The following is a 21,301-nucleotide window of genomic DNA, read 5'->3' as shown; positions in this document are numbered from 1 at the left end:
GGGGACCCTCTTTCGCCGCTGCTCGCGGCGAATCGCCGCAGAGCGGCGGCGATCAGGCAGCACACGCGGCTGGCAAAGTGCCGGCTGCGTGTGCTGCTTTTTATTTCATTAAAATCGGCCCAGCAGGGCCTGAGCGGCAGCCGCTGGCGGTGTTGGACGAGCTGAGCTCGTCCAGACCGCTCAGCTGGTTAATGGTAGTGCCGGCCCTGCCATTACCAGCCTCAGTGATGTCAGTCCGGGTCTACTGCGCATGCGCGGGAGGTCTGCGACTGAGGCTGGTAACAGAGATTTTTTTTAACAAAAATGTTTTAAAAAAACATCCTTTTTTTAAAACAAAAATGTCAGGTTTTTTTTTAAAATTAATAACCCATACTCCCCCCCCCCCCCCCCCCTAATTAATAGCAGTAGCAATCCAATACCTTTATAGCTTTCTCTAGTAAAGAGGAACATTTTTTTTAGTTTTTGAGAAAATTGATGTTAGGCTCCCTGCACACTGCAAATCCGATTTCCAATTTTCCCTGGATGCTTTCAAAAGAAAAATGCAGAAAAAAAGCAGCATCCAGTACCAATTAAAAATCGGAAATCGGAATCGCTTGTGAAAATCGATTAAAAATCGGAATCGCATGTAGAGTGCAGGGAGCCTTAAAGTTAAAGGAATAAAGTCTACATTTAAATGCAGGTAAAATTACAGTTAATTTATCAACATGTATATAAATGTATTTATTTATTTTTATAAGTATGTTCAGAATGTGGGAAATGACGTGGGGTCCCCCCTCCCGAGCCTTTTTAACCCCCTGTTCCCCATGCAGGCTGGTATAGCCAGAATGCAGAGCCCCAGTCGTGTGGGGCTTCTCACCCTGAGCTATACCAGCCTGCATGGTTCATGGTATGGGGGGGGGCTCTGAAGGAGAGAGGCGCTCAAGCCTCCCCCTCTCTCCCAGAACCTTTGTCCAGGGCAGCCATCAGGGGGGACAACTGACACTGCAGTGAGGGGCCCGGGCTTCTGGGGGCCCTGGGCCCCCCAAAGCGCTGAAAGGGCCGCATGTGCTGGCTGCGGGCCTGTGGCTCACTAACTAGCATTTTGGGCCACCATCTATACCTGGCTACCTATACTGGGGCTGGAACCACCTATACTTAGCTACCTATACTGGGGCACTACCTATACCTGGCTACCTATACTGGGGCAGCACCTATACTTGGCTACTTATACTGGGGTGCCTATATCTTGCTACCTATACTAGGAGCACCTGTACCTGGCTAACCTATACTGGTGCACCACCCATACCAGGCTACCTATACTGGGGGCAATTATACCAGGCTACCAATACTGGGGCACCACCTATAGCTGGCTACTTATACTGGGGGAACCTATACCTGGCTACCTATACTGGGTACACCTATGCCTTGATACCTATACTAGGGGCACCTAAACCTGGCGAGGGCAGGGGGATGAGCTGAGACAGAAGGGGACAAAGAGGTAACACAGGGGGATAAAAGAGGCACAGGGGGAACAGAGGCAGACAAAAGAGGCACAGGGAGAAAAGAGATGAGAATGGAACATGAGGTCACACAAAAGGACACAAAAGAGGCACAAACTGAGGTGAGACATAGGGGGACAAAAGAGGCACAGGAAGAAAAGAGGGGGGCAAAAGAGAATGGATAAAGGATAAGAACGGACCTACAAGTCCCTATCTCATTTGTTAACTGGGCACTACCTGTATTTTGCTAGTATTTGGCTCCTCCCACAACATGGCACGCCCACGCCCACTTTTTGCTGCATCATGCTGTGCATGCAGCTTTCTTCAGTGTCAAAGACATGCATTTTTTTCGCCCAGCACACTTCGTACATGAGGTTGGGGTGGCTAGTGGGCGGGCACAGCAACCAGTGGGTGGGCCCAGGGAGGGGGGGCCCAGGCCTGATGATGTGTGAGGGGCCCCAAAATTTCTGATGGCTGCCCTGCCTTTGTCCAATCCATGGAGAAGGGAGCTCCAGATACCAGCCTCCTCCCCAGGATAAATGAGTATAGAGGTACAAAGTGCCCCTTACCCACTTGAAATAAAAACATAACCATGAAAAAAGTTTAAAAGGAAACATCCATTAGGTTCCCTTTAACATTGTGGTAATTGTTCCGCCGGAATGCGGAATTCCGCGGAATACCGCGGGAATCCGCTGGATGTAGCTGAATTCCGTTATAGCAGAAGGCGGAATTACCGCGATATCGGAAATTGACTCTTCCGATCATCCCTACCGACCACTTACGGCAGGCACAATAGACTTTAACCACTTAATGGGAACCTGTACTGAGTAAAATTATTGAAAATAAACACATGAGGCAACTTCAAATGAACATTACATAGTTACCTTGCCATCAGTTCCTCTCAGAAGCTCACCATTTTCTTCTGACAATGATCCCTTCCAGTTCTGACAACATTTTGTCAGAACTGAAATATACCAGTTGCTGTCAGTTATATATCAGTTGCTGTCAGCTACAGCTGAGAGGAGAGCTGATGTGTCCATGTTTCCCTATGGCTCAAGTGGGCGATGTTACAGTTTCAGGCCTCTTGCACACTGCAACCGATTCCGATTCCGCTTTTTAATCAGTTTTTAAATCCGATTCAGATTCCGATTTGCAGTGTGCAGGGAGCAAACTGCAAATCGGAATCTGAATCGTATGTAAAAACTGATTAAAAATCAGAATCGCTTGCAGTGTGCAAGAGGCCTAACTGTGTGCTGAGCAGAAAGCGGTTATGGTGTAATTGCCATTTTCAAAATGGAGGACGGAGAATTCCATTGATCACAGTGGACAAACAGGACGCAGGAAAGGAGAAAGAGATTGATGAGTAGACTATACGGGAGGTAAGTATGACTTGTGTATGTTTATTTTGACTTTTAATTTTCAATTCAGGTTTTCTTTAAGGACTGCAGTCTTAAACCCCTTAAGGACCAACACTTTTTTTCTATTCAGACCACTGCTGCTTTAACGGTTTATTGCTCGGTCATACAACCTACTATCTAAATGAATTTTACCTACTTTTCTTGTCATTAATACAGCTTTCTTTTGGTGCTATTCGATTGCTGCTGTGATTTTTAGTTTTTAGTTATTATTTTTAGTTATTCATCAAAAAAGACATGAATTTTGGCTCGCGGTTTGCGCTATGCGATTTTAACCATGTCAATGCCGGTAAGCATTGACATGGGTTTTTAAGCGATAACGCACGCGAAAACGCATGGAAAACCGCAAGACAAAGACGCTTGCGGTTTTCCTATTAAATTACATAAGCAGCGATTCACATGCGGGTGTGCCAGGACAAAGTGATCAGAAAAAAAAAATTCTGTCACTGCGGTGGGGCGGGTGAGTGTTTGGCCGGGTGATCGGAAGCCTGCAGGGGGCAGATTAGGGCCTGATCTGATGGATGGAAGTGCTAGGGGGTGACAGGAGGAGATTGATGGGTGCCTCAGGGGGTGATTAGAGGGGGGGAATAGATGCAATCAATGCACTGGGGAGGTGATCGGAAGGGGGTCTGAGGGGGATCTGAGGATTTGGCTGCGTGATCAGGAGCCAACACGGGGCAAATTAGGGCCTGATCTGATGGGTAGGTGTGCTAGGGGGTGACAGGTGGTGATTGATGGGTGTCTCAGGGTGTGATTAGAGGGGGGAATAGATGCAAGCAATGCACTGGGGAGGTGATAAGGGGGGGTCTGAGGGTGATCTGTGGGTGGGTGTGGGTAATTGGGTGCCCGCAAGGGGCAGATTAGGGTCTGATCTGATGGGTAGCAGTGACAAGTGGTGACAGGGGGTGATTGATGGGTGATCAGTGGGTGATTAGAGGGGAGAACAGATGTAAATAATGCACTGGGGAGGTGATCGAGGGGGGTCTGAGGGCAATCTGAGGGTGTGGGCGGGTAATTGGGTGCCTGCAAGAAGCAGATTAGGGTCTGATCTGATGGGTAGCAGTGACAGGTGGTGACAGGAGGTGATTAATGGGTGATCAGAGGGTGATTAGAGGAGAGAACAGATGTAAACAATGCACTTGGGAGGTGATCTGAGGGTGGGTCTGCGTGCGATCTGAAGGTGTGGGCGGGTGATCAGGTGCCCGCAAAGGGCAGGTTAGGGTCTGATCTGATCGGTGGCAGTGACAGGGGGTGATTGATGGATGATTGACAGGTGATCAGTGGGTGATTACAGGGGAGAATAGATGTATACAGTACACAGGGGGGGGGGGGGGTCTGGGGAGGATCTGAGGGGGTGATCAGGAGCCCCCAGGGGGCAGGTTAGGACCTAATCTAAAATATAGCGTTGGCAGATAGTGACAGGTGATTGATGGGTGATTAGGGGGGTAATTGGGTGCAAACAGTGGTCTGAGGGGGTGATCAGGGGGGGGGGGGGCTGAGGGGTGCTTTGGGCGATCAGTGGGCAGGATCAGTGTGCTGGTGTGTTTACATGCACAGCTGCCTCCTCCCCTGGTGGTCCCTCGATCACTGGGACCACCAGGGAAGGGGGCAGCCTGTGTAATACACTTTTTATACATTACAAAGTGTGTTATACACTTTGTATGCGGCGATCGCAGGGTTAACAACCCGCCGGCGCTGCAAATTGGCTGGCGGGTTGACGTCGTGGGTGGGTGGAGCCTAATGCCGGCGGATGCGCGCGCATCTATGCGCGCGATCCCCGGCTAATCAGTCCCCTAGGTGCCGCCGCCGCCGATTGGCGGTGCCTGGGGATGCCACTTTGCCGCCCCCTATTGGTAGTGGGTGGTCAGCAAGTGGTTAATAGCAGGCAAACTTCTAAAACTTCCAAGGGATCTCTGCGGCCACAATTTCTTTAAAGAGGCTCAGGCGGAAGTGGGGGCCGACGACGCCCTGGGGGAGGGGGGGGGGCACATGGTGGCATCTGGGAGTCTCCTTTAAGAAGTGGAGCCCCAGATACCAGCCTCCTCCCCAGGATAAATGAGTATAGGGGTACAAAGTGCCCCTTACCCACTTGAAATAAAAACATAACCATGAAAAAAGTTCTTTAATTTTCTTAATTAACAATGGACTTGATTCACTAAGCTTAAAGCGGACCCAAACCAAACTTTTTTTAATTAAAACTATTTAGTTGCACCACTCTGACACATACAAAGATAAATAAACACTCCTTCAAACTTATGATAATTTCAGTGCATGCTTTTCTCCCTTCTCTTTTCATAGCTAGGGTTATACTGGGGGCAGCCATTAGCAATTCCTCCATTGCCGGACACCACCTACTTCACCAGTTTGCTGGATTTTGTCCCGGCAATTTGAAAGGAAGGGAGGGGTTCCTCCAATAAATGTAAAATATTTTATATTTGTCATCATGCAGCTGAAAAAAGGCTGCTATTTATTATTATAATTTAGAAAATAGATTTTATTTCTGAAATCTTGTATTTTTAATTTGGGTCCACTTTAATGACAGCTCTGCGCCTGCGCAGACCGCTCCAGCCCACGTGGCGATGATTGACAGCACCCCTCGCGCAGGCGCAGTACAGGCCGACCTGGATGTCGCTCTGACGTCATCGCCGGGGACCAGGATGGAGCTACGGCGAACGGCTGAAGGGAGAGCTGCAGCGAGGGACATGCTGGGAGCTTGGGGTTGGAGGAAGCCATACATACCTGATGACGTTGGCCGGACCACGTGATCCGCGCGTGGAGCGCACAAGAAGCCGACCTGTAGTCGGCTTCTGCAGCGCAGGACACCAGGAGCCACTTGAGCTGCGGCGAGGGCACAGGATGGCAGCCAGGGGCTGGAGGAAGCCCCAGATAAGTGGATTTTGTTTTGTTTTTTATCTTGCTTGGACCTTCCCTTTAAGGAGCGAAAGGTTAAGGAGGGGGTGTTGCTTAAGGGTTAAGGTCAGGGGGAGGGTTAGAATTAAGAGTTAGGAGTTAAGTAGGGGAAGGGGGATGGTTAAGGAGGGGGGGATTAGGTAGAGGTGAAGGGTTGGGGTTAAGGAGGGGGGGTTAAAACCAATGGGTACCAGTTTAAAAATAAAAAAGTCAGATACTCACCTAAGGAGAGGGAAGGCTCGGTCCTAATGAGCCTTCCCTCTCCTCTCCCGGTGCCGCGCTGGCCCCCCCGTACACGTCCGCCACCGCAGGGACTTCGGAGGTCTTCGGGAGCACTCGGGCTCCAGAAGACGGGCCGCTCCATACTACGCACGCGTGTATGCGTCATAGAGGGCGCTCGCGCATGTGTACTATGGAGCGGCCCGTCCTCAGGAGCCCGAGTGCTCCTGAAGGTTTCCGAAACCTCTCTTCAGTGGCGGAAGTGGCAGTATTTGACCGAACTGGTCGAATACTGCTACTCGGGATCCTGTGCGGGACCGGGCACAGTGAGAGGAGAGGGAAGGCTCATTACTACCGAGCCTTCCCTCTCCTTAGGTGAGTATCTGACTTTTTTATTTTTAAACTGGTACACATTCACTTTAAGGGTTATTAATTTTTACTAAACTATTTTTTCCTATGTTTTAGTTATGTACTGTAATTTAAGTAAATGTGTTCATTCTGCACCTAATAGCCACAACACCTCTGTTGATAGAGATTCCAGGATGTGACCTGAGACAATGGCCTCAATTCACAGAGCTTTATCAAACACTTTATCAAACGTTTGATCATTTACCTCATGGGTAAAATCTAGTTTTGAATTCACTAAGGTGTTATAGATTTATCGAATGTTTTATTGATACAGCGTTCAATCAATCTATAACACCTTAGGCCTCGTTTCCATCTATGCGCTTCTGTCCGCTTCTCATCAACATGTATCAATCTGTAAACATTGATGTGCTGATAAAAAGCGGACAGAAGCAGATAGAAGCGCACTAAGGCCTCGTTCACATCTGCTGCGCTGAAAAACGTGTGAAAGCGCGTGGTAAAAAACACATGCGCTTGTGCGCGCTTTAGTCCGCGTTTCTATGCGTTGCGCTGCGCTTCTTTAAAGCACATTTTGCTTACTGTAGCAGCAGCAGTTGTCAATAAAACTTTGTTTTTGTATGTAAATGTATTTTTTTCTCCAATTAGGGGTAAAAAACGCATGCGCTTCTATGCGCTTGTACGCGCTTCTATGCGCTAAAAAAGTGCACCCATTCACTTGCATTGCTGTGCGCTTTCCAGCTCAGCGCACAGAAATGCATGCAACCCTACGTTTCTGTAACGCTGCTCAGCGCAGCGCATAGATGTGAACCAGCTACATTTAGTTACATGGGAAAGTAAATACCTTGCTGATCGCACAGGGCAGTGCGCTGTAAAAAGCGCACAGAAACGTCCCTGATGTGAACGAGGCCTAAGTGGAAACAAGGCCTTGTGAATTCAAAATTAGATTTTACCCGTGAGGTAAATGATCAAACGTTTGATAAAGTGTTTGATAAAGCTCCGTGAATTGAGGCCATTGATGCTGAAGGGATTGAAACATTGTAACTTTTCCTGAGGGTGTACCTGCCTGGACGGCATAACACAAAAGTACCATTACTTTTTTTTCCTATGTCACTGTCACTTATGGCTAGCTGCTTCAAGTTCTCAGAAGAGTTGTACTTTATAATCAGAACTTGTGTATGGGGAAATTCCCAGGGGCCCCAAGCGCCCTCTAGGTCCTGAAATGATAACTTTTATTATCAATGCAGTAGTGCTGCTGTACATTACATTTTTACCTGACCGGTCCGTGCTTATGATAGTTGTATAGCAGGGGAGTAGACAGCCTGTGCAGAGCACTCATAGTAGAAGATGGAGCTCATGCGGCAGCACAGCAGTCATAGCACAGCCGCAACTCTCCTCCCTGTACTGCTTCCTCCTCCATTCCTTCCCCGGCGCCTGCGCGCTCTCCCCTCCTCCATACCGCCCTGTGTTTGAACAGGAAGGCGGACATGTTTGCGAATCAGGAGGAGCCACAGCCGAAGCACCACCATCCTCCTCAGTAGCAGACAGCCAGCCGCGTCTTGCGTGTCCCCGGGCGGAGAGCGGGAGAGGAGACGGCGCTGAGTGTGTGAGGGAGACATGACTGCGCGCTGACTGAGGCAGGCGGACCTGTCATACGATCAACCCGGGGGCTGGGAGTGTCTATGTATCCGGGGGCCCATGGGGAGGATGCCGGGGCCCGCTACGCTGCAGAGGGGGTGAGGTGACCCGGATCTCCGCCGCGTCACCTGCAGATTGGTGGTGTACGTCCGCTGCGAGGCCTCCCTCTCTGCCAGGCGTCCGCCTGCCCGCCTCATCACCATGTCTACCGGGGAGAGCTTCCAGTCCCGCTACGGCAAGATCGATGTCATGTTACGGGACCCCAAGTCAGAGGTGAACACCGACTGCCTGCTGGTGAGTGCTGTCAGCCCCCTCATCATGCCACCTTCTGGGGATGGCATTGGCTGCATGAAAGGAAGATCTGTCAGGAGGATAGAGATGTGCTATCTGCCTCTTCTGGCTTGCTTTTAAGATGTAAGCTCCAGGGCTGTCACCCTGCAATACATAATCACAGGCCTGGAGCAATCAGGAGGTATTGCTTTCCTGGCACCTCACCCTACAGGTGTGTTCTGGCTTTGGGTCTGTGAATCAGCATGGATGAGGACGATAGCCTTGAAGGTTTCAGCTTTTAAGCCCAGTTGCAGGAAAAGTTTATTTTTGTTTTTGGATACCACAGAAATGTCTTAGAGAAACTCTTTGGTGTTTATTGCTCTGTTCTCCTGTGGAGGAATTGCCCTCATTTCCTGCACAGACAGGAAGTGGTAAATCTTTCTAACAGCAAGAAAGAACTTTTTTTTTTCTACTGTAGGGATGGGGGAAATTGAACCTCTGTCTAGGGTTCTAAGTTATTGCTTCGACTTCTTGCCTGTTTCTGTGACCAGAGGCAGTGTGGTGAAAATAAATGCAATTTGCAACCGCTACCATGCTTCTTCTATGTAGTCCAAATATTGACAGGTTGCATAAAATGCTACCTGTAATGAAAATATTTGCAACTACTTCAGAATTTGCAAACTCTACTATTCCTCAGCCTCGCATGAGCCTTCCAACTTTTCTGCCTAAGACTAATATACCCTATCCTTTGCCTAAAACAACCCTCAACCCATCTCATGCCTAACCTACCCTATCTTTGCCTAAGGCCCGGTTCACATTCGCGTTCGCTATCAGGATTTTCCGGATCGGATCCGGAACGCATACTGTACAAACGGAACGTACGTTCCGCATAGCAATGTAATGTCTATGCGGACGTTCACACGCGTCCGTTCCGTACGTACCGGAGCCGGATCGGATCCGGACTCCGGACTCTTTTCCAACATGCGCTATTTTTTGGGTCCGGATCTCCGGCCCACGCATCCTGACCGGAGCCTGACAGCACCATCAGGAACACAGAAACCAATGGGAAACGGAAGGCACAGAACACACTGCCTACAAAAACCTGACATTCTACCCCACTTCCTATGCGTATGCAAGCGGCCATTTCGGATGGGGACACATGGGCCAAGCATGTCTGGAGTGGAGCAGCAGTGACAGACATGCTGGAGCTGTTTTGGCAGAATGTCAGAGGTGGAGGTGAGGCCTACAGCGGAGGAACCTGATTCTACAGGTGCACCAGGTGCACCTTCTGCTGACCCCAACATTTTTTTTATTTAATTTCGCTATATTTTGCCCACGGATCCTGATGGCAGCCTGATGCATGCCTGATGCAAACGGACCGGATCCTGATCGGATCCTGATCGGAACCATACGGTTCTGATCAGGATCAGGTCCTGATCCGATCAGGATCCGGTCCGTTTGCAAGGCAAAACGCAAGTGTGAATGGGGCCTTAAACTACCCCGTGCCTAACACCAAACTGCCCTATCCTATGCCTAGCCTAAAATTACCCTCCAACCTTCCTCTCCTAACACTAACCTCTCCTCTGTCTAACACTAATCTCTCATTCCCTTTGCATAACACTAACCTTCTCCTATAGGATGCAAATTCTGATAGGTGCAAAATATTCTACCACAGCGTAATACAAAGACGTGAAGGTCTAATGCTAGGTACACAACAAGCAATTTCCCGTTAGATCGACGGATTGAATCGACTATTTCTGACGTGTGATCTGCTCCCAATCGATAATGGGATACATTTTTAGATAATGATTGCACAAAATCTATCAGATTATGGATTGGGAGCCACTTGGGCATGTTGGAAATAATTCATTCTGACGGGATATTGCATGGTGGTCAAACTGGCATAAAAGAGAGGAAGTAAGGGGATTAACTAGTCTAGTTCAGGGGACTGAACTTGAAACCTCATAGGGAAATTCTACTAAAGTGGTTGGGTGGACAGCACCCTCTCAAACTGCTAGATTTTAGATAGGTTGTAGTTAACTACACCCACGCTATTTGGCCAATCACAATGCTTTGTGCTGTAGAGTATCCTGTGATTGGCAAATTGTTCCCTGTGAGGTTTCTTGCGGGGTCCTCTAGACAAGCACCGGGAAATCTAATTGGATGCGTCTGTAAAAATGGGATTCTACAGCTGGGCAAATTTGCTTAATTTTAAAGTATTTACTATTGTCAATAAGATGCAAAAAAATTCTGAGTTGATGCTGGATTATGCAAACATAAGCAATTGCATCATTGACTATCCCTAGTGCCCACTATTGGTACAATCTTACCAAATTGATGCTGTAGAATGGTAAACTAAGTGTACTTTAAATGGATACTTTAGGTAGTTCCTCATATTTCGTAAGTTGTACAATCAAGATTGTATCATTAGTGAGCACCTTAACTGTTTCCCAAATCGATTGTTGGTGCTGGCGGTTTGGAACAATTCCAGATATGCTGTTTTATGGAGTGGGTAGGATCATGAGGTGCCAGACGGTAGTAGGCATTCATATTATTGTTTTGGGCAGAGTTGGTAAAACTACAGTGTACATATGTAACCTGGTACTGGACAAATTCCTGAAAGCCATTGTGCTTTAAAACCTAAGCTGACACTACAGAGTTTATCTCTCTGTCTTTACTGCCTCTTTTTTTGTCAGTGGAGACTGAACTAGCTCTTTATTTTATTTATTTATTGTATTTACAAAGCGCCAACATATTACGCAGCGCTGAACATTAGTTTAGGTTACAGACAATATTTAGGGGTGACATGCAGCAAAATGACAATACATGAATACAAAGACCAGATCCGGCAGCACAGTAGGAGTACAAGGTAATGCTTAGTTACTGCAGGGGAGCATGGAGATTAGGCAAGTTAGGTTCACTCAGATGCATAGCATAGGTTCTCAGTAATGGAGGTGCATGATCAGGTAGGACACAAAAGGAGGAGGACCCTGCCAAATGGCTTACAATCTAGATGGAGAGGTAAGGACACGAAAGGTAGGGGACTAGATTTCAGCTGTGGGTTTAGAGCACTTGTGAGGGGTAGTAGGCCAGAGTGAAAAGGTGAGTTTTTTTTTTAGGGCCTTCTTGAAGATGTTGAAGGAAGGGGCTGCCATAATGGGTGGAGGTAGGGAGTTCCATAGTGTTGGAGCAGCTCTTGAGAAGTTTTGAGAAATCCTGGAGGCGTGGCTCTTTGCACAGACTAATGCTGGGAATACACGGTTCGTTTTTGCCTTCGTTTAAACCTTCGTTTCGATTGTGCCTTTTGTCCTTTTCGATCCCGAAATAATCGGTCATATAGTTAATATCACCACCCACGGTTTCGTTTTTTTTTTCGATTCTGATGGTTTCGTTTTTCCAATGATCGAAGGCTGCAAAGAAACGAAACGAAAATCCCTTTTTACAGGGACGGACTAGCATAAACGAATATATAATCGATCTGAACAGCCATCAAGCCTACCAATGGCTCGATTAGATGGATAAAGAGAGATAATATCAAACATGTTCGATCACTAGTCGTTCGTTTTTGGGGTCTATTAATCGAAACTATAATGAGATTATGACTATTTTCACATACGTTTTCAACACTCGATTCGTTTACCGAACGAATCGAAGGTTTAAACGAAGGCAAAAACGAACCGTGTATTCCCAGCATAATGGTAAATCAACACTTGATTACAATCTGATTGTCACTGTGCAAGTATCTAGGAAAGTCAAATTATTTGCTCATCTACTATATAATTGGCTCTGTAAAGGAACCTGAAGCAAGAGGTATATGGAGGCTGCCATAAACAATATCAGTTGCCTGACAGTCCTGCTGATCTGTTTGGCTGCATTAGTGTCTGAATCACACCAGAAACCAGCATGCAGCTAATCTTGTCAGATATGACAAAAATGTCTAAAACACCTGATATGCTGCATGTTTGTTCAGGGTCTATGGCTAAATGCTAGAGGCAGAGGATCAGCAGGATAGCCAGGCAACTGGTATTAACCACCCTGGCGTTCTGATAAGATCGCCAGGGAGGCTGCGGGAGGGTTTTTTTTTTAAATTAAAAAAAAACTATTTCATGCAGCCAACTGAAAGTTGGCTGCATGAAAGCCCACTAGAGGGCGCTCCGGAGGCGTTCTTCCGATCGCCTCCGGCGCCCAGAATAAACAAGGAAGGCCGCAATGAGCGGCCTTCCTTGTTTTGCTTACACCGTCGCCATAGCGACGAGCGGAGTGACGTCATGGACGTCAGCCGACGTCCTGACGTCAGACGCCTCCGATCCAGCCCTTAGCGCTGGCCGGAACTTTTTGTTCCGGCTGCGCAGGGCTCAGGCGGCTAGGGGGACCCTCTTTCGCCGCTGCTCGCGGCGAATCGCCGCAGGGCGGCGGCGATCGGGCAGCACACGCGGCTGGCAAAGTGCCGGCTGCGTGTGCTGCTCTTTATTTGGCGCAAATCGGCCCAGCAGGGCCTGAGCGGCAGCCTCCGGCGGTGATGGACGAGCTGAGCTCGTCCATACCGCCCAGGTGGTTAAAAGGAAATGCATATTGCATCCTCTATATACCTCTTGCTTCAGGTTCCCTTTATAATGTACTGGAGGTGAGCCTCAGGTACAAAAAGACATACTTACCTAAGTAGAGGGAAGCCTCTGGATCCTATAGAGGCTTCCTCCTCTTTCCGCCGTCACAGAGCGCAAACCCCACTGAATTGCAGACAGCTTGTCGGTAATCACAGCCGTACTGCGCTTGTGTGAGCATTGCTATGCTTGCATGGGTGCAGTACAGCCACGCTCGTGCCAGAAGAAAGAGGCCCCAATCTTCAGGAGGGCCCCGGTGAGCGGTAAAAGGTTCCAGGAGGACCCAGGAAGCCTCCATAAAATCCAGAGGCTTCCCTTTTCTTAGGTAAGTATGCCCTTTCTTTCTCCCTTTTTTCTTCAGGTTATCCTTAAAGGGAAGGTCCAAGCAAAAAAAAAAAAAAATGAGTTTAACTTACCTGGGGCTTCTACCAGCCCCATGTAGCCATCCTGTGCCCTTGTAGTCACTCACTGCTGCTCCAGTCCCCCGCTGGCAGCTTTCTGACCTCGGAGGTCAGGGCCACATTGCATACATTTTTACGCATTCCAGCTAGTGCAGGAACAAAAATTTACGCGTTGCACCACTAACGCGTAAAAATGTATGCGTTAATGTTCCTGCACTAGCGGGAATGTGTAAAAATGTACGCAATTCGGCCCTGACCTCCGAGGTCAGAAAGCTGCCAGCGGGGGACTGGTGCAACAGTGAGTGACTACGAGGGCACAGGATGGCTGCATGGGGCTGGTAGAAGCCCCAGGTAAGTGAAACTCATTTTTTTTTTGCTTGGACCTTCCCTTTAAGGGACACATCCATCCAAGGAAATAAAAAAAAAAAAAACACTCACCCGGGCCTTCATCCAGCCCTTGCCAACCAATATGTCCCTCGCCGCGGCTCCGGTGTCCCGGGATCCCTTTCATTGGAAGATGCCGACCTCACCAGTTTGGCATTTTGTGCGCCTGCGTGAGTGCTGCTCGTAGTAACACTCGCATGGCCTGGATCGGTCTACGCAGGCGCAGAACATGCCGACCTTGCCAAGTTGGCATCTTCAACGCAGGGGATCCTGGGAAACCGGGGCTGCGGCGAGGGACATATCGGCAGCCAGGGGCTGGATAAAGCTCCGGGTAAGTAGATCCTTTTTTTTTGTTTGTTTTTTTGTTTTTTTTGTTTGTTTCCTTTTTGTTTTTTGTTATTTGCTCAGACCTGTCCTTTAAATATTTCTTCTTGGCTCCTTTCTTTGGATTGACTGGCTCCTGAAACTTGTATTGATTTTGGAGCTGAGCTTAGCAACAAGCTAACATGGCAGCTCACATTTTTTTATGTTTATGTTTATTTTTAAGTTGAAGTTTGGGTAGTTAGTTTTCTCAAGGCCCCTTCCCCACACTCACGTTTTTGCCCGGTTATGTGGCAGTGCAATCCTGAGGGACTTCAGACGTGTATAGGCTGTTCTGTTTTGTCTCCATCCATGTTTCAATTCACAGTGGCATCACAAGGCACGGTCCCCAACGGATTTCCACAAACTCATTGTGATTCCTATTCAATATATTGAATGGTAATTACAATCGCATCACTGAAAATCCTGTAGGAACGCCGCATGATGCGCAAAAGTGGGGAAGGAGCCTAAAAGTTTTGAATAAATAGGGCAGGAAAGGTCAGTTAGTTTGTGTGAATTTTTTTTTTTTTTTCTTTCAGTCTTCTTACATCTGAGTTATCCCTTCACTTCCTGTGTGTCATAAGTGACAGAGTCTTGACATCAAGTTCTCAGACTGCACAACATTCCTTTTAAAGCAGTGGGCTGAGTTACAACCTCTGTAATTTTTTCTTTTCTCTTGTCTGTGATCTCACTGTAGAGATTTCTTTCACTTTCCCTGGGGGAAAAAAAGTACAGCAAATCAAGTTCGACTACCACCGATCTGAGAGATGGCTTGCCTGAAACACTCAGGAAGTTTGCATCCATTCTGTTTCATTTACACGGGGCTTCTCCCAGCCCCCTGTGGCCTTGTAGATCCCTCGGATTCCTACTGGTTTTATCAAATCTGCTGCTGCGCCCCTCCACATGTGTGGCCTTGATCATGCTCCTGTACTTGGGAGCATTCAGCACATCTGCAGAACACTTGGCCACTAAAGTGCAATCAAGGGGATGTGGTATAGCACTGGCCATCCGTGCACAGTGGAAGAACCAATAGGACCAGGAAGAACCCGAGGGACCTGTAAGGCTACAGGGAGCTAGAAGTTCCAGGTGAGTAAAAATGAACTTGTTCCCTCATCTGTTTTACTTTAAAGGCAGCCTTGACTAGTATTGATCAGTTACCACCTTACTACAGTGCCCCACTGGTCATTAGATTAGATCTCACCAGAGATCTGATGTAATATCCTTCCACCTGCTGGGGCCTTGTGCTTCTCTTGTCTGCAGCCCCTTGACCTTTCTTCCAAATAAAGTTCTTTCCTGATTTTTAATCAAAGGTCTTATTAATTTTTTTTCCACTAGCATCTTATTAGATTTTATTTTAATATTTAATCAAACCTCTAGGGGTTGATTCACTAAACCGTGCTATTCTATAGGCTTGTTAGGAAATAGCGCGCGTTAATTTCAGCGGGTGTACACCGTAACGCCGATATCGGCACAGCGCGCATTATGTAGATAGTTGTGCCGAGTTAGCACACAAAAAACTTTGTTAGTGCGCGTAAAACTTAAACGCATAGCACGGTTTAGTGAATCAACCCCCTAGTCTGTTAACGCACACCTTAGCTAAAGATTATAATCAGAGCTCAGTGTTCTCCCCAGAATTTTTTTCCAGCCGGGTGGCATGAAATAGTAGCCGGGTGGCATGAAAAAGTAGCCGGGTGGGGCGAGTTGAAAATGCAGGGCAACTCTGCTTACAGCATAGGAGGAGGTGAGAAGGTGAGTCGATGACAGCCGGGTGGTCACCAAATCTAGCCGGGTGGAGCACCCGGCTAAAAGAGCCTGGGGAGAACACTGAGAGCTGGCCATATCTGATGGTTCTTCAGTGCCCCTATAACTTTGGTTTATCTTCTGCTTACCTGGCCTATTATTACATGAAGGTACTATGGTATACTTAGTCCACTGACGCGGCCTCTTCATGCTCGTTTCTTCACAGTTATGTGCTTGAGCCTCGGCTGGGAGCGTCAAACCCATCTGAACCACGCATGCCCAGATTGCTCTCAGCCATGGCTGATGTGCACAGCGCCCTTCAGGAGCACAATCAAAGCAAGTGTATGGAGAAGGCAGAGCATGCCCCCCTTGCTCTGACTGGTCTCAATTGGAACTTTGCAAGAGGAAGGGAGGCAAAGTTAAGGGGCCACTGAGGGTATGGGGGCACTGAACAACCCCAGGTATGGTCAGCTCATATATTGTTTAGGTACCCCTTAAAAATTTCAGTGTTTTTCCTGTTTGCCAGGTTTTGAAGCATGCCCAGTTCTGTGTGTTGCTGCGTATTTGCTGTTCGTGACTTGGCTGAGTGCGCTGTGTGTGTGTTTATAGTGCAGGGGGCACTGACAATGGCAAAACTACGATAAGCCAGAAGGTGACAGCGGTGAGACAAGATGGGAGTTTGACATGTACTTAATGATAAGCGACTCGTAATGGAGGCAACCACTTGACTTGGCACAGGGATTGTGCTGGGAACAATGCTGCTAGCTTGACATGTTGCTATTTATTTATGGCTGATTTGTTGCTTTGTAAGCACTGAATGGTGTTCTTTCTAACCACTTAGAGATTAAATATCGTCCCCTTATAAAGAAAAGAGCAAGTATTTCTGCTGGGGTTGGTAATTATTATTTCAGAGCAGGGCTGTCTCAACAGGCTTGGAGCTGGCAGAAGTTACGCCTGATTGTAGTAATTCTGACACTTAGCCAACATGGAAAATGTGCTATATCTGTGTGCATAATGTATTCATGACCAGAATTAACTTTGTCATGTTTGTCAGCATGTGATTTTATGCCTTCAAGCTACATCTATCACATATTAGTACAGCTACCGGCGCATACAGCATGCGTGCCACATCTTTGGGTGTGCATTTTTAAGCCACATTTTTTTTTTTTTTTTTTTTTTAAAGAGAACCCGAGGTGTGTTTAAAGAATGTTATCTGCATACAGAGGCTGAATCTGCCTATACAGCCCAGCCTCTTTTGCTATCCCAAACACCACTAAGGTCCCCCTGCACTCTGCAATCCCTCATAAATCACAGCCATGCTGTGCGGCTGTGTTTACATCTGTAGTGTCAGTCTCAGCTGCTCCCCCGCCTCCTGCATAGCTCCGGTCCCTGCCTCTGCCCCTGTCCCTTCCCTCCAATCAGCAGGGAGGGAAGAGATGCAGGCGGGGACTGGAGTTCTGCAGGAGGCGGGGAGAGCAGCAGACTGACACTATAGAGATAAACATAGCCAGCTCTGACAAACTGTTTGTCAGCAGCGTGGCTGTGATTTATGAGGGATTGCAGAGTGCAGGAGGACCTTAGTGGGGTTTGGGATAGCAACAGAGGCTGGGCTGTATAGGCAGATCCAGCCTCTGTATGCAGATAATCTTCAAACCCACCTTGGGTTCTCGAAAAGCGTTTAAGTTTTTTTATCATGTGAAAATGGAGATTTCATTCAAGCAATTGTGCTGCATTAAAGAGACTCCGTAACAAAAATTGCATCCTGTTTTTTATCATCCTACCAGTTCCAAAAGCTATTCTAATGTGTTCTGGCTTACTGCAGCACTTTCTACTATGACAGTCTCTATAATAAATCAATGTATCTTTCCCCTGTCAGACTTGTCCGCCTGTGTCTGGAAGGCTGCGAAGTTCTTCAGTGTTGTGGTTTTGCTATGAACTCCCCCTTCTGGCCCCTCTCTGCACACTGCCTGTGTATTATTTAGGATTAGAGCAGCTTCTCTCTTCTCTCTTATCTTTTACAAGCTGGATAAATCATCCTCTGAGCTGGCTGGGCTTTCACATACTGAGGAATTACAAACAAGGGCAAAGCTGTTTGCAGGAAGAAAAGAGCAGCCTGAAACTTCAGTGCATGGGGGAAAGAAACACACAAATGATCTCTTGAGATTCAAAAGGAATGCTGTATACAGCCTGCTTGTGTATGGATGTATTTTCTATGTGTGGACATACTGTACATCAACCTACTTCCTGTTTTGGTGGCCATTTTGTTTGTTTACAAACAAATTTTTTAAAACTGTTTTTAACCACTTTTAATGCGGCGAGGAGCGGCGAAATAGTGACAGAGGGTAATAGGAAATGTCCCCTAACACACTGGTATGTTTACTTTTGAGCGATTTTAACAATACAGATTCTCTTTAAGGGGAAGTTCACAGTATAACGCTGCGGAGCTGCGTTGTAAACTCTTATAACACAGCTTACCGCATTGCAATGACAAGCCTATGGGCCGTTCACAGTGTGACGCTAGCATCGAATTGTAACGTGTAGTGTTATGGTAGTGCAGCGCTGCAGTGCGTTACCTGGTACAGGAAAGCATGCTTTTCATTGCCTGTATGCTTTACTGTACCTACTGTATGTGACAGTAACGCAGCGTTAATGTGCGTCACCACCTTTTTTTGCATTGCGTTGTAATGTTGCGTTGCGACTTTAACGTCACATTTTAATGCAACGTCCCACTGTGATTAAGCCCTCAGTGTTTAGAGCTGGGAAAACATCCGTATGAGCTACGAGGTCTTAGGCTGGGAATACACGGCTCGATTCTGAGCCATTTAGATGGCTCAATAGATAATTTCCGTGATGTCCGCTCTCCGGCCTGATCGTTTCCGTGCTCGATTCTGCATGGAGGAAAATGGGAAAAGATAAGAAAAACGAGCGAAAGATAAGAGAGTCACCTGCAGAATTGAGCGCGGAAAACGATCGGGCGCAGAATCGAGTTGCAAAATCGAGCCATGTATGCCCAGCATTAGGCATACTTCAGATACATGTAACTTTATCTGCATCTGAAAGTAACAGAAATGCATGCCACAGTCTGTTTCCACTGGTGCAGCTTTTTTTTTTTTTCTTCTATTTTTTTTTTTTTTTTTTTTTTTTTTACTGATAGTTGAATTCTGCCCTGTCAGTAGTGATGGCTCTGTGTGCAGAAGAGGAATAATTCACAGCCTGCTAAGCCTAAAGGCCTGGGGTACACTGGAGGCGATTTCTGAGAGATCACAAAGCTCCTGCCATACTGGAATTGTGGAAGTCCAGTGATTTTAAACATGATTCACAGAGCAATTGCAACTTGGATTTTGCAGTAAGGTAATTGTTCCCAAAAATCGCAGTGCTGCAAGTGAGACCACTCCATAGGGTTTCACTATTTCAGCACTGCTAATCTCCGACAAGAGCTGCAAAATCCTGCCAGTGTGCCTTAGGCCTTACTGCTGTATGTCAGCGGACAAAACAAGATACATAACCATTTTTATTGTGCATTTCTCCTGGTGGACTCAAATCCCTTCAGGGCTGCAGTCACTTAGGGCGTGCTCCACCGGCGACCAGGATCATAAGGGAGCCTCTGCAGTTCATATGACCCTTCAGTGGTCTCCCCAGACGTTTACTACACAATGATGGTAAAATTGGCCATGCATTGATCAATCAAAATTGGATTTGTGTACGTACAGAAAGTCCCTGGTTAACGAACAAATTAGGGACTGTTGGTCCGTTTTTAACCTGAATGCCTACATAAGTCTAAACACTGTGTCATCTCTGTCCCCTGTGTCTCCTCTGTGCCCCCCTGTGCCTCCAGTGTCCTCCTCTGTGCCCCCCCCTGTGCCTCTAGTGTTCTCCTGTGACTTCAGTATCCCCCTCTGTGCCACTTCTGCCTTCACTGTGTCCCTCTATACCACCTTTGCCCACTGTGCCTCCTGTCCTAGTGATGACTGTAATGTGTTAATTTCGCTTATGGAAAATTTCACATAAAATTTTGCAATTGTGATTATACGTAATTACAATTTTGAGGCCTAGTTCTCAGTGCTCAGTTGCAATGCAAAATAGTTTAGCATGTCAACTCACTGGCTGTGAACTGCCTGTTCACAGAACTGTGTTGTAACTGATTGCGTTAATCTAAATCGCTGCATGCAGGCTTTGCATTAATGTCTGTGGCCAGTCTCCATTGCAGTTAACACACATTATAACAGGGTTGAGTTCATGAGTAATCACAAGTCCGTCAGGGCTCAAATTCGTAATTAAAATGAGCCTTAATTGCCGCAGCTGTGCGGCTGGATGAGGGGTTATTTACCCATAATTCTGCTGTCCTTCCTGTGCTCCAAACAGCTTGGACGCACGTTGCAAGCCTCACTACACGCTCTTCCTCCTTCAAGCCGGAAGGAGGAAGTGCGTGTAGTGAGGCTTGCAACACGTCCAATAGGACTCGTGCAAGCTGCTTGGAGCGCAGGCAGGATGGCAGAATTATGGGTAAATAACCCCTTATCATCCAGCCGCACAGCTGCGGCAATTAAGGCTTATTTTAATAATGAATTCGATTCCTTACGGACTTGTGATTACTCGTGAACCCATCCCTGCAACTGACCACTGTGACTCTAGCCTGATATTGAATTGAACTTGCGTAAACCACCCAAACTCCCAGAGGGTCCCAGCAGCAGATCACAGGTTTGCTTTAAAATGTGTATGTAGAACTTGATACTCCCTATATAGTATAGTGTACGACAGCAAAATGTCTTGTTACCAAGTTTTAAAACCAAGTTTTCTTTGAATTTTTTTAATGCACCCCCCCCCCCCCCCCTAATTGTTTTTATTTTTTTGCAAAAAATGTTTGACTTGTTCCCACAGAGTCAAATTTCCTATTTTCAGGGCGTTCAGGAGTCTGGACTACTGTTTGTCCCAATTCAAACGTCCCTGTATTTTCATTTGGCATACCTATATCTCTCCTTCTTTTCACTGCAAGTGTGTTACAGCATTGTTAGGCAACCTGTAATGTATGCCTAGCTTTGTAAGACCACTGTCACTGCTGGCAGTTTTATGAGGGGGGGGGGGGGGGGGGGGGGGCGGGCTCCATTGCGATAGCCAGGTGATCATAAAAATCAGATGGGTCATACACTCAGGACAGAGGGCTGCTATTTGAAGATTTTCATGTTTCCTGGGTACTGGATCCACTATATGACTTAGAGATTTGTATTTTACCACAGCGTGTCACATTAGCCTGCTGTTTTTATAGTTGTTCTCAGTTGATGCCTGATACAGAAACAGGAAGAGCTGCTGTAGTCACACTCACCTCAGGAGTATCTTGCTCTTCTCACTAAAAGTGAAGAGTATTACAAAGTTGCTGATCTCTTCAAAATCAGTTCTGTTATCCAGGACTTTCTTGTTTCATCACTTCCTTATATCCATGCAGTCATGTGTTTTTGATCCTTATTATTGTGTCTTCACATGGTTACATGTGTTGACATGCAGTGTTAATGGTGTCTTTGTAGTTA

General features: G+C 47.1%; 1 protein-coding gene across 1 annotated transcript in view; it reads left to right on the top strand.

Moving 5' to 3' along the window:
* Positions 1 to 7,860: 7,860 nt before the first annotated feature.
* ROCK1 (Rho associated coiled-coil containing protein kinase 1) overlaps positions 7,861 to 21,301 on the top strand; it is a 212,652-nt gene continuing 199,211 nt past the window's right edge. Inside the window, exon 1 of the mRNA XM_068237237.1 lies at positions 7,861 to 8,317. Within this exon, the coding sequence (XP_068093338.1) occupies positions 8,225 to 8,317 (93 nt within the window). The 5' untranslated portion in view covers positions 7,861 to 8,224. The remainder of the gene's footprint in view (positions 8,318 to 21,301) is intronic.

This window comes from Hyperolius riggenbachi, chromosome 5 (genome assembly GCF_040937935.1).
Source record: "Hyperolius riggenbachi isolate aHypRig1 chromosome 5, aHypRig1.pri, whole genome shotgun sequence".
NCBI lineage: Eukaryota > Metazoa > Chordata > Amphibia > Anura > Hyperoliidae > Hyperolius > Hyperolius riggenbachi.
The sequence above is the reverse complement of the archived record's forward strand: the minus strand, read 5'-3'. Positions and strand labels throughout refer to the sequence as shown.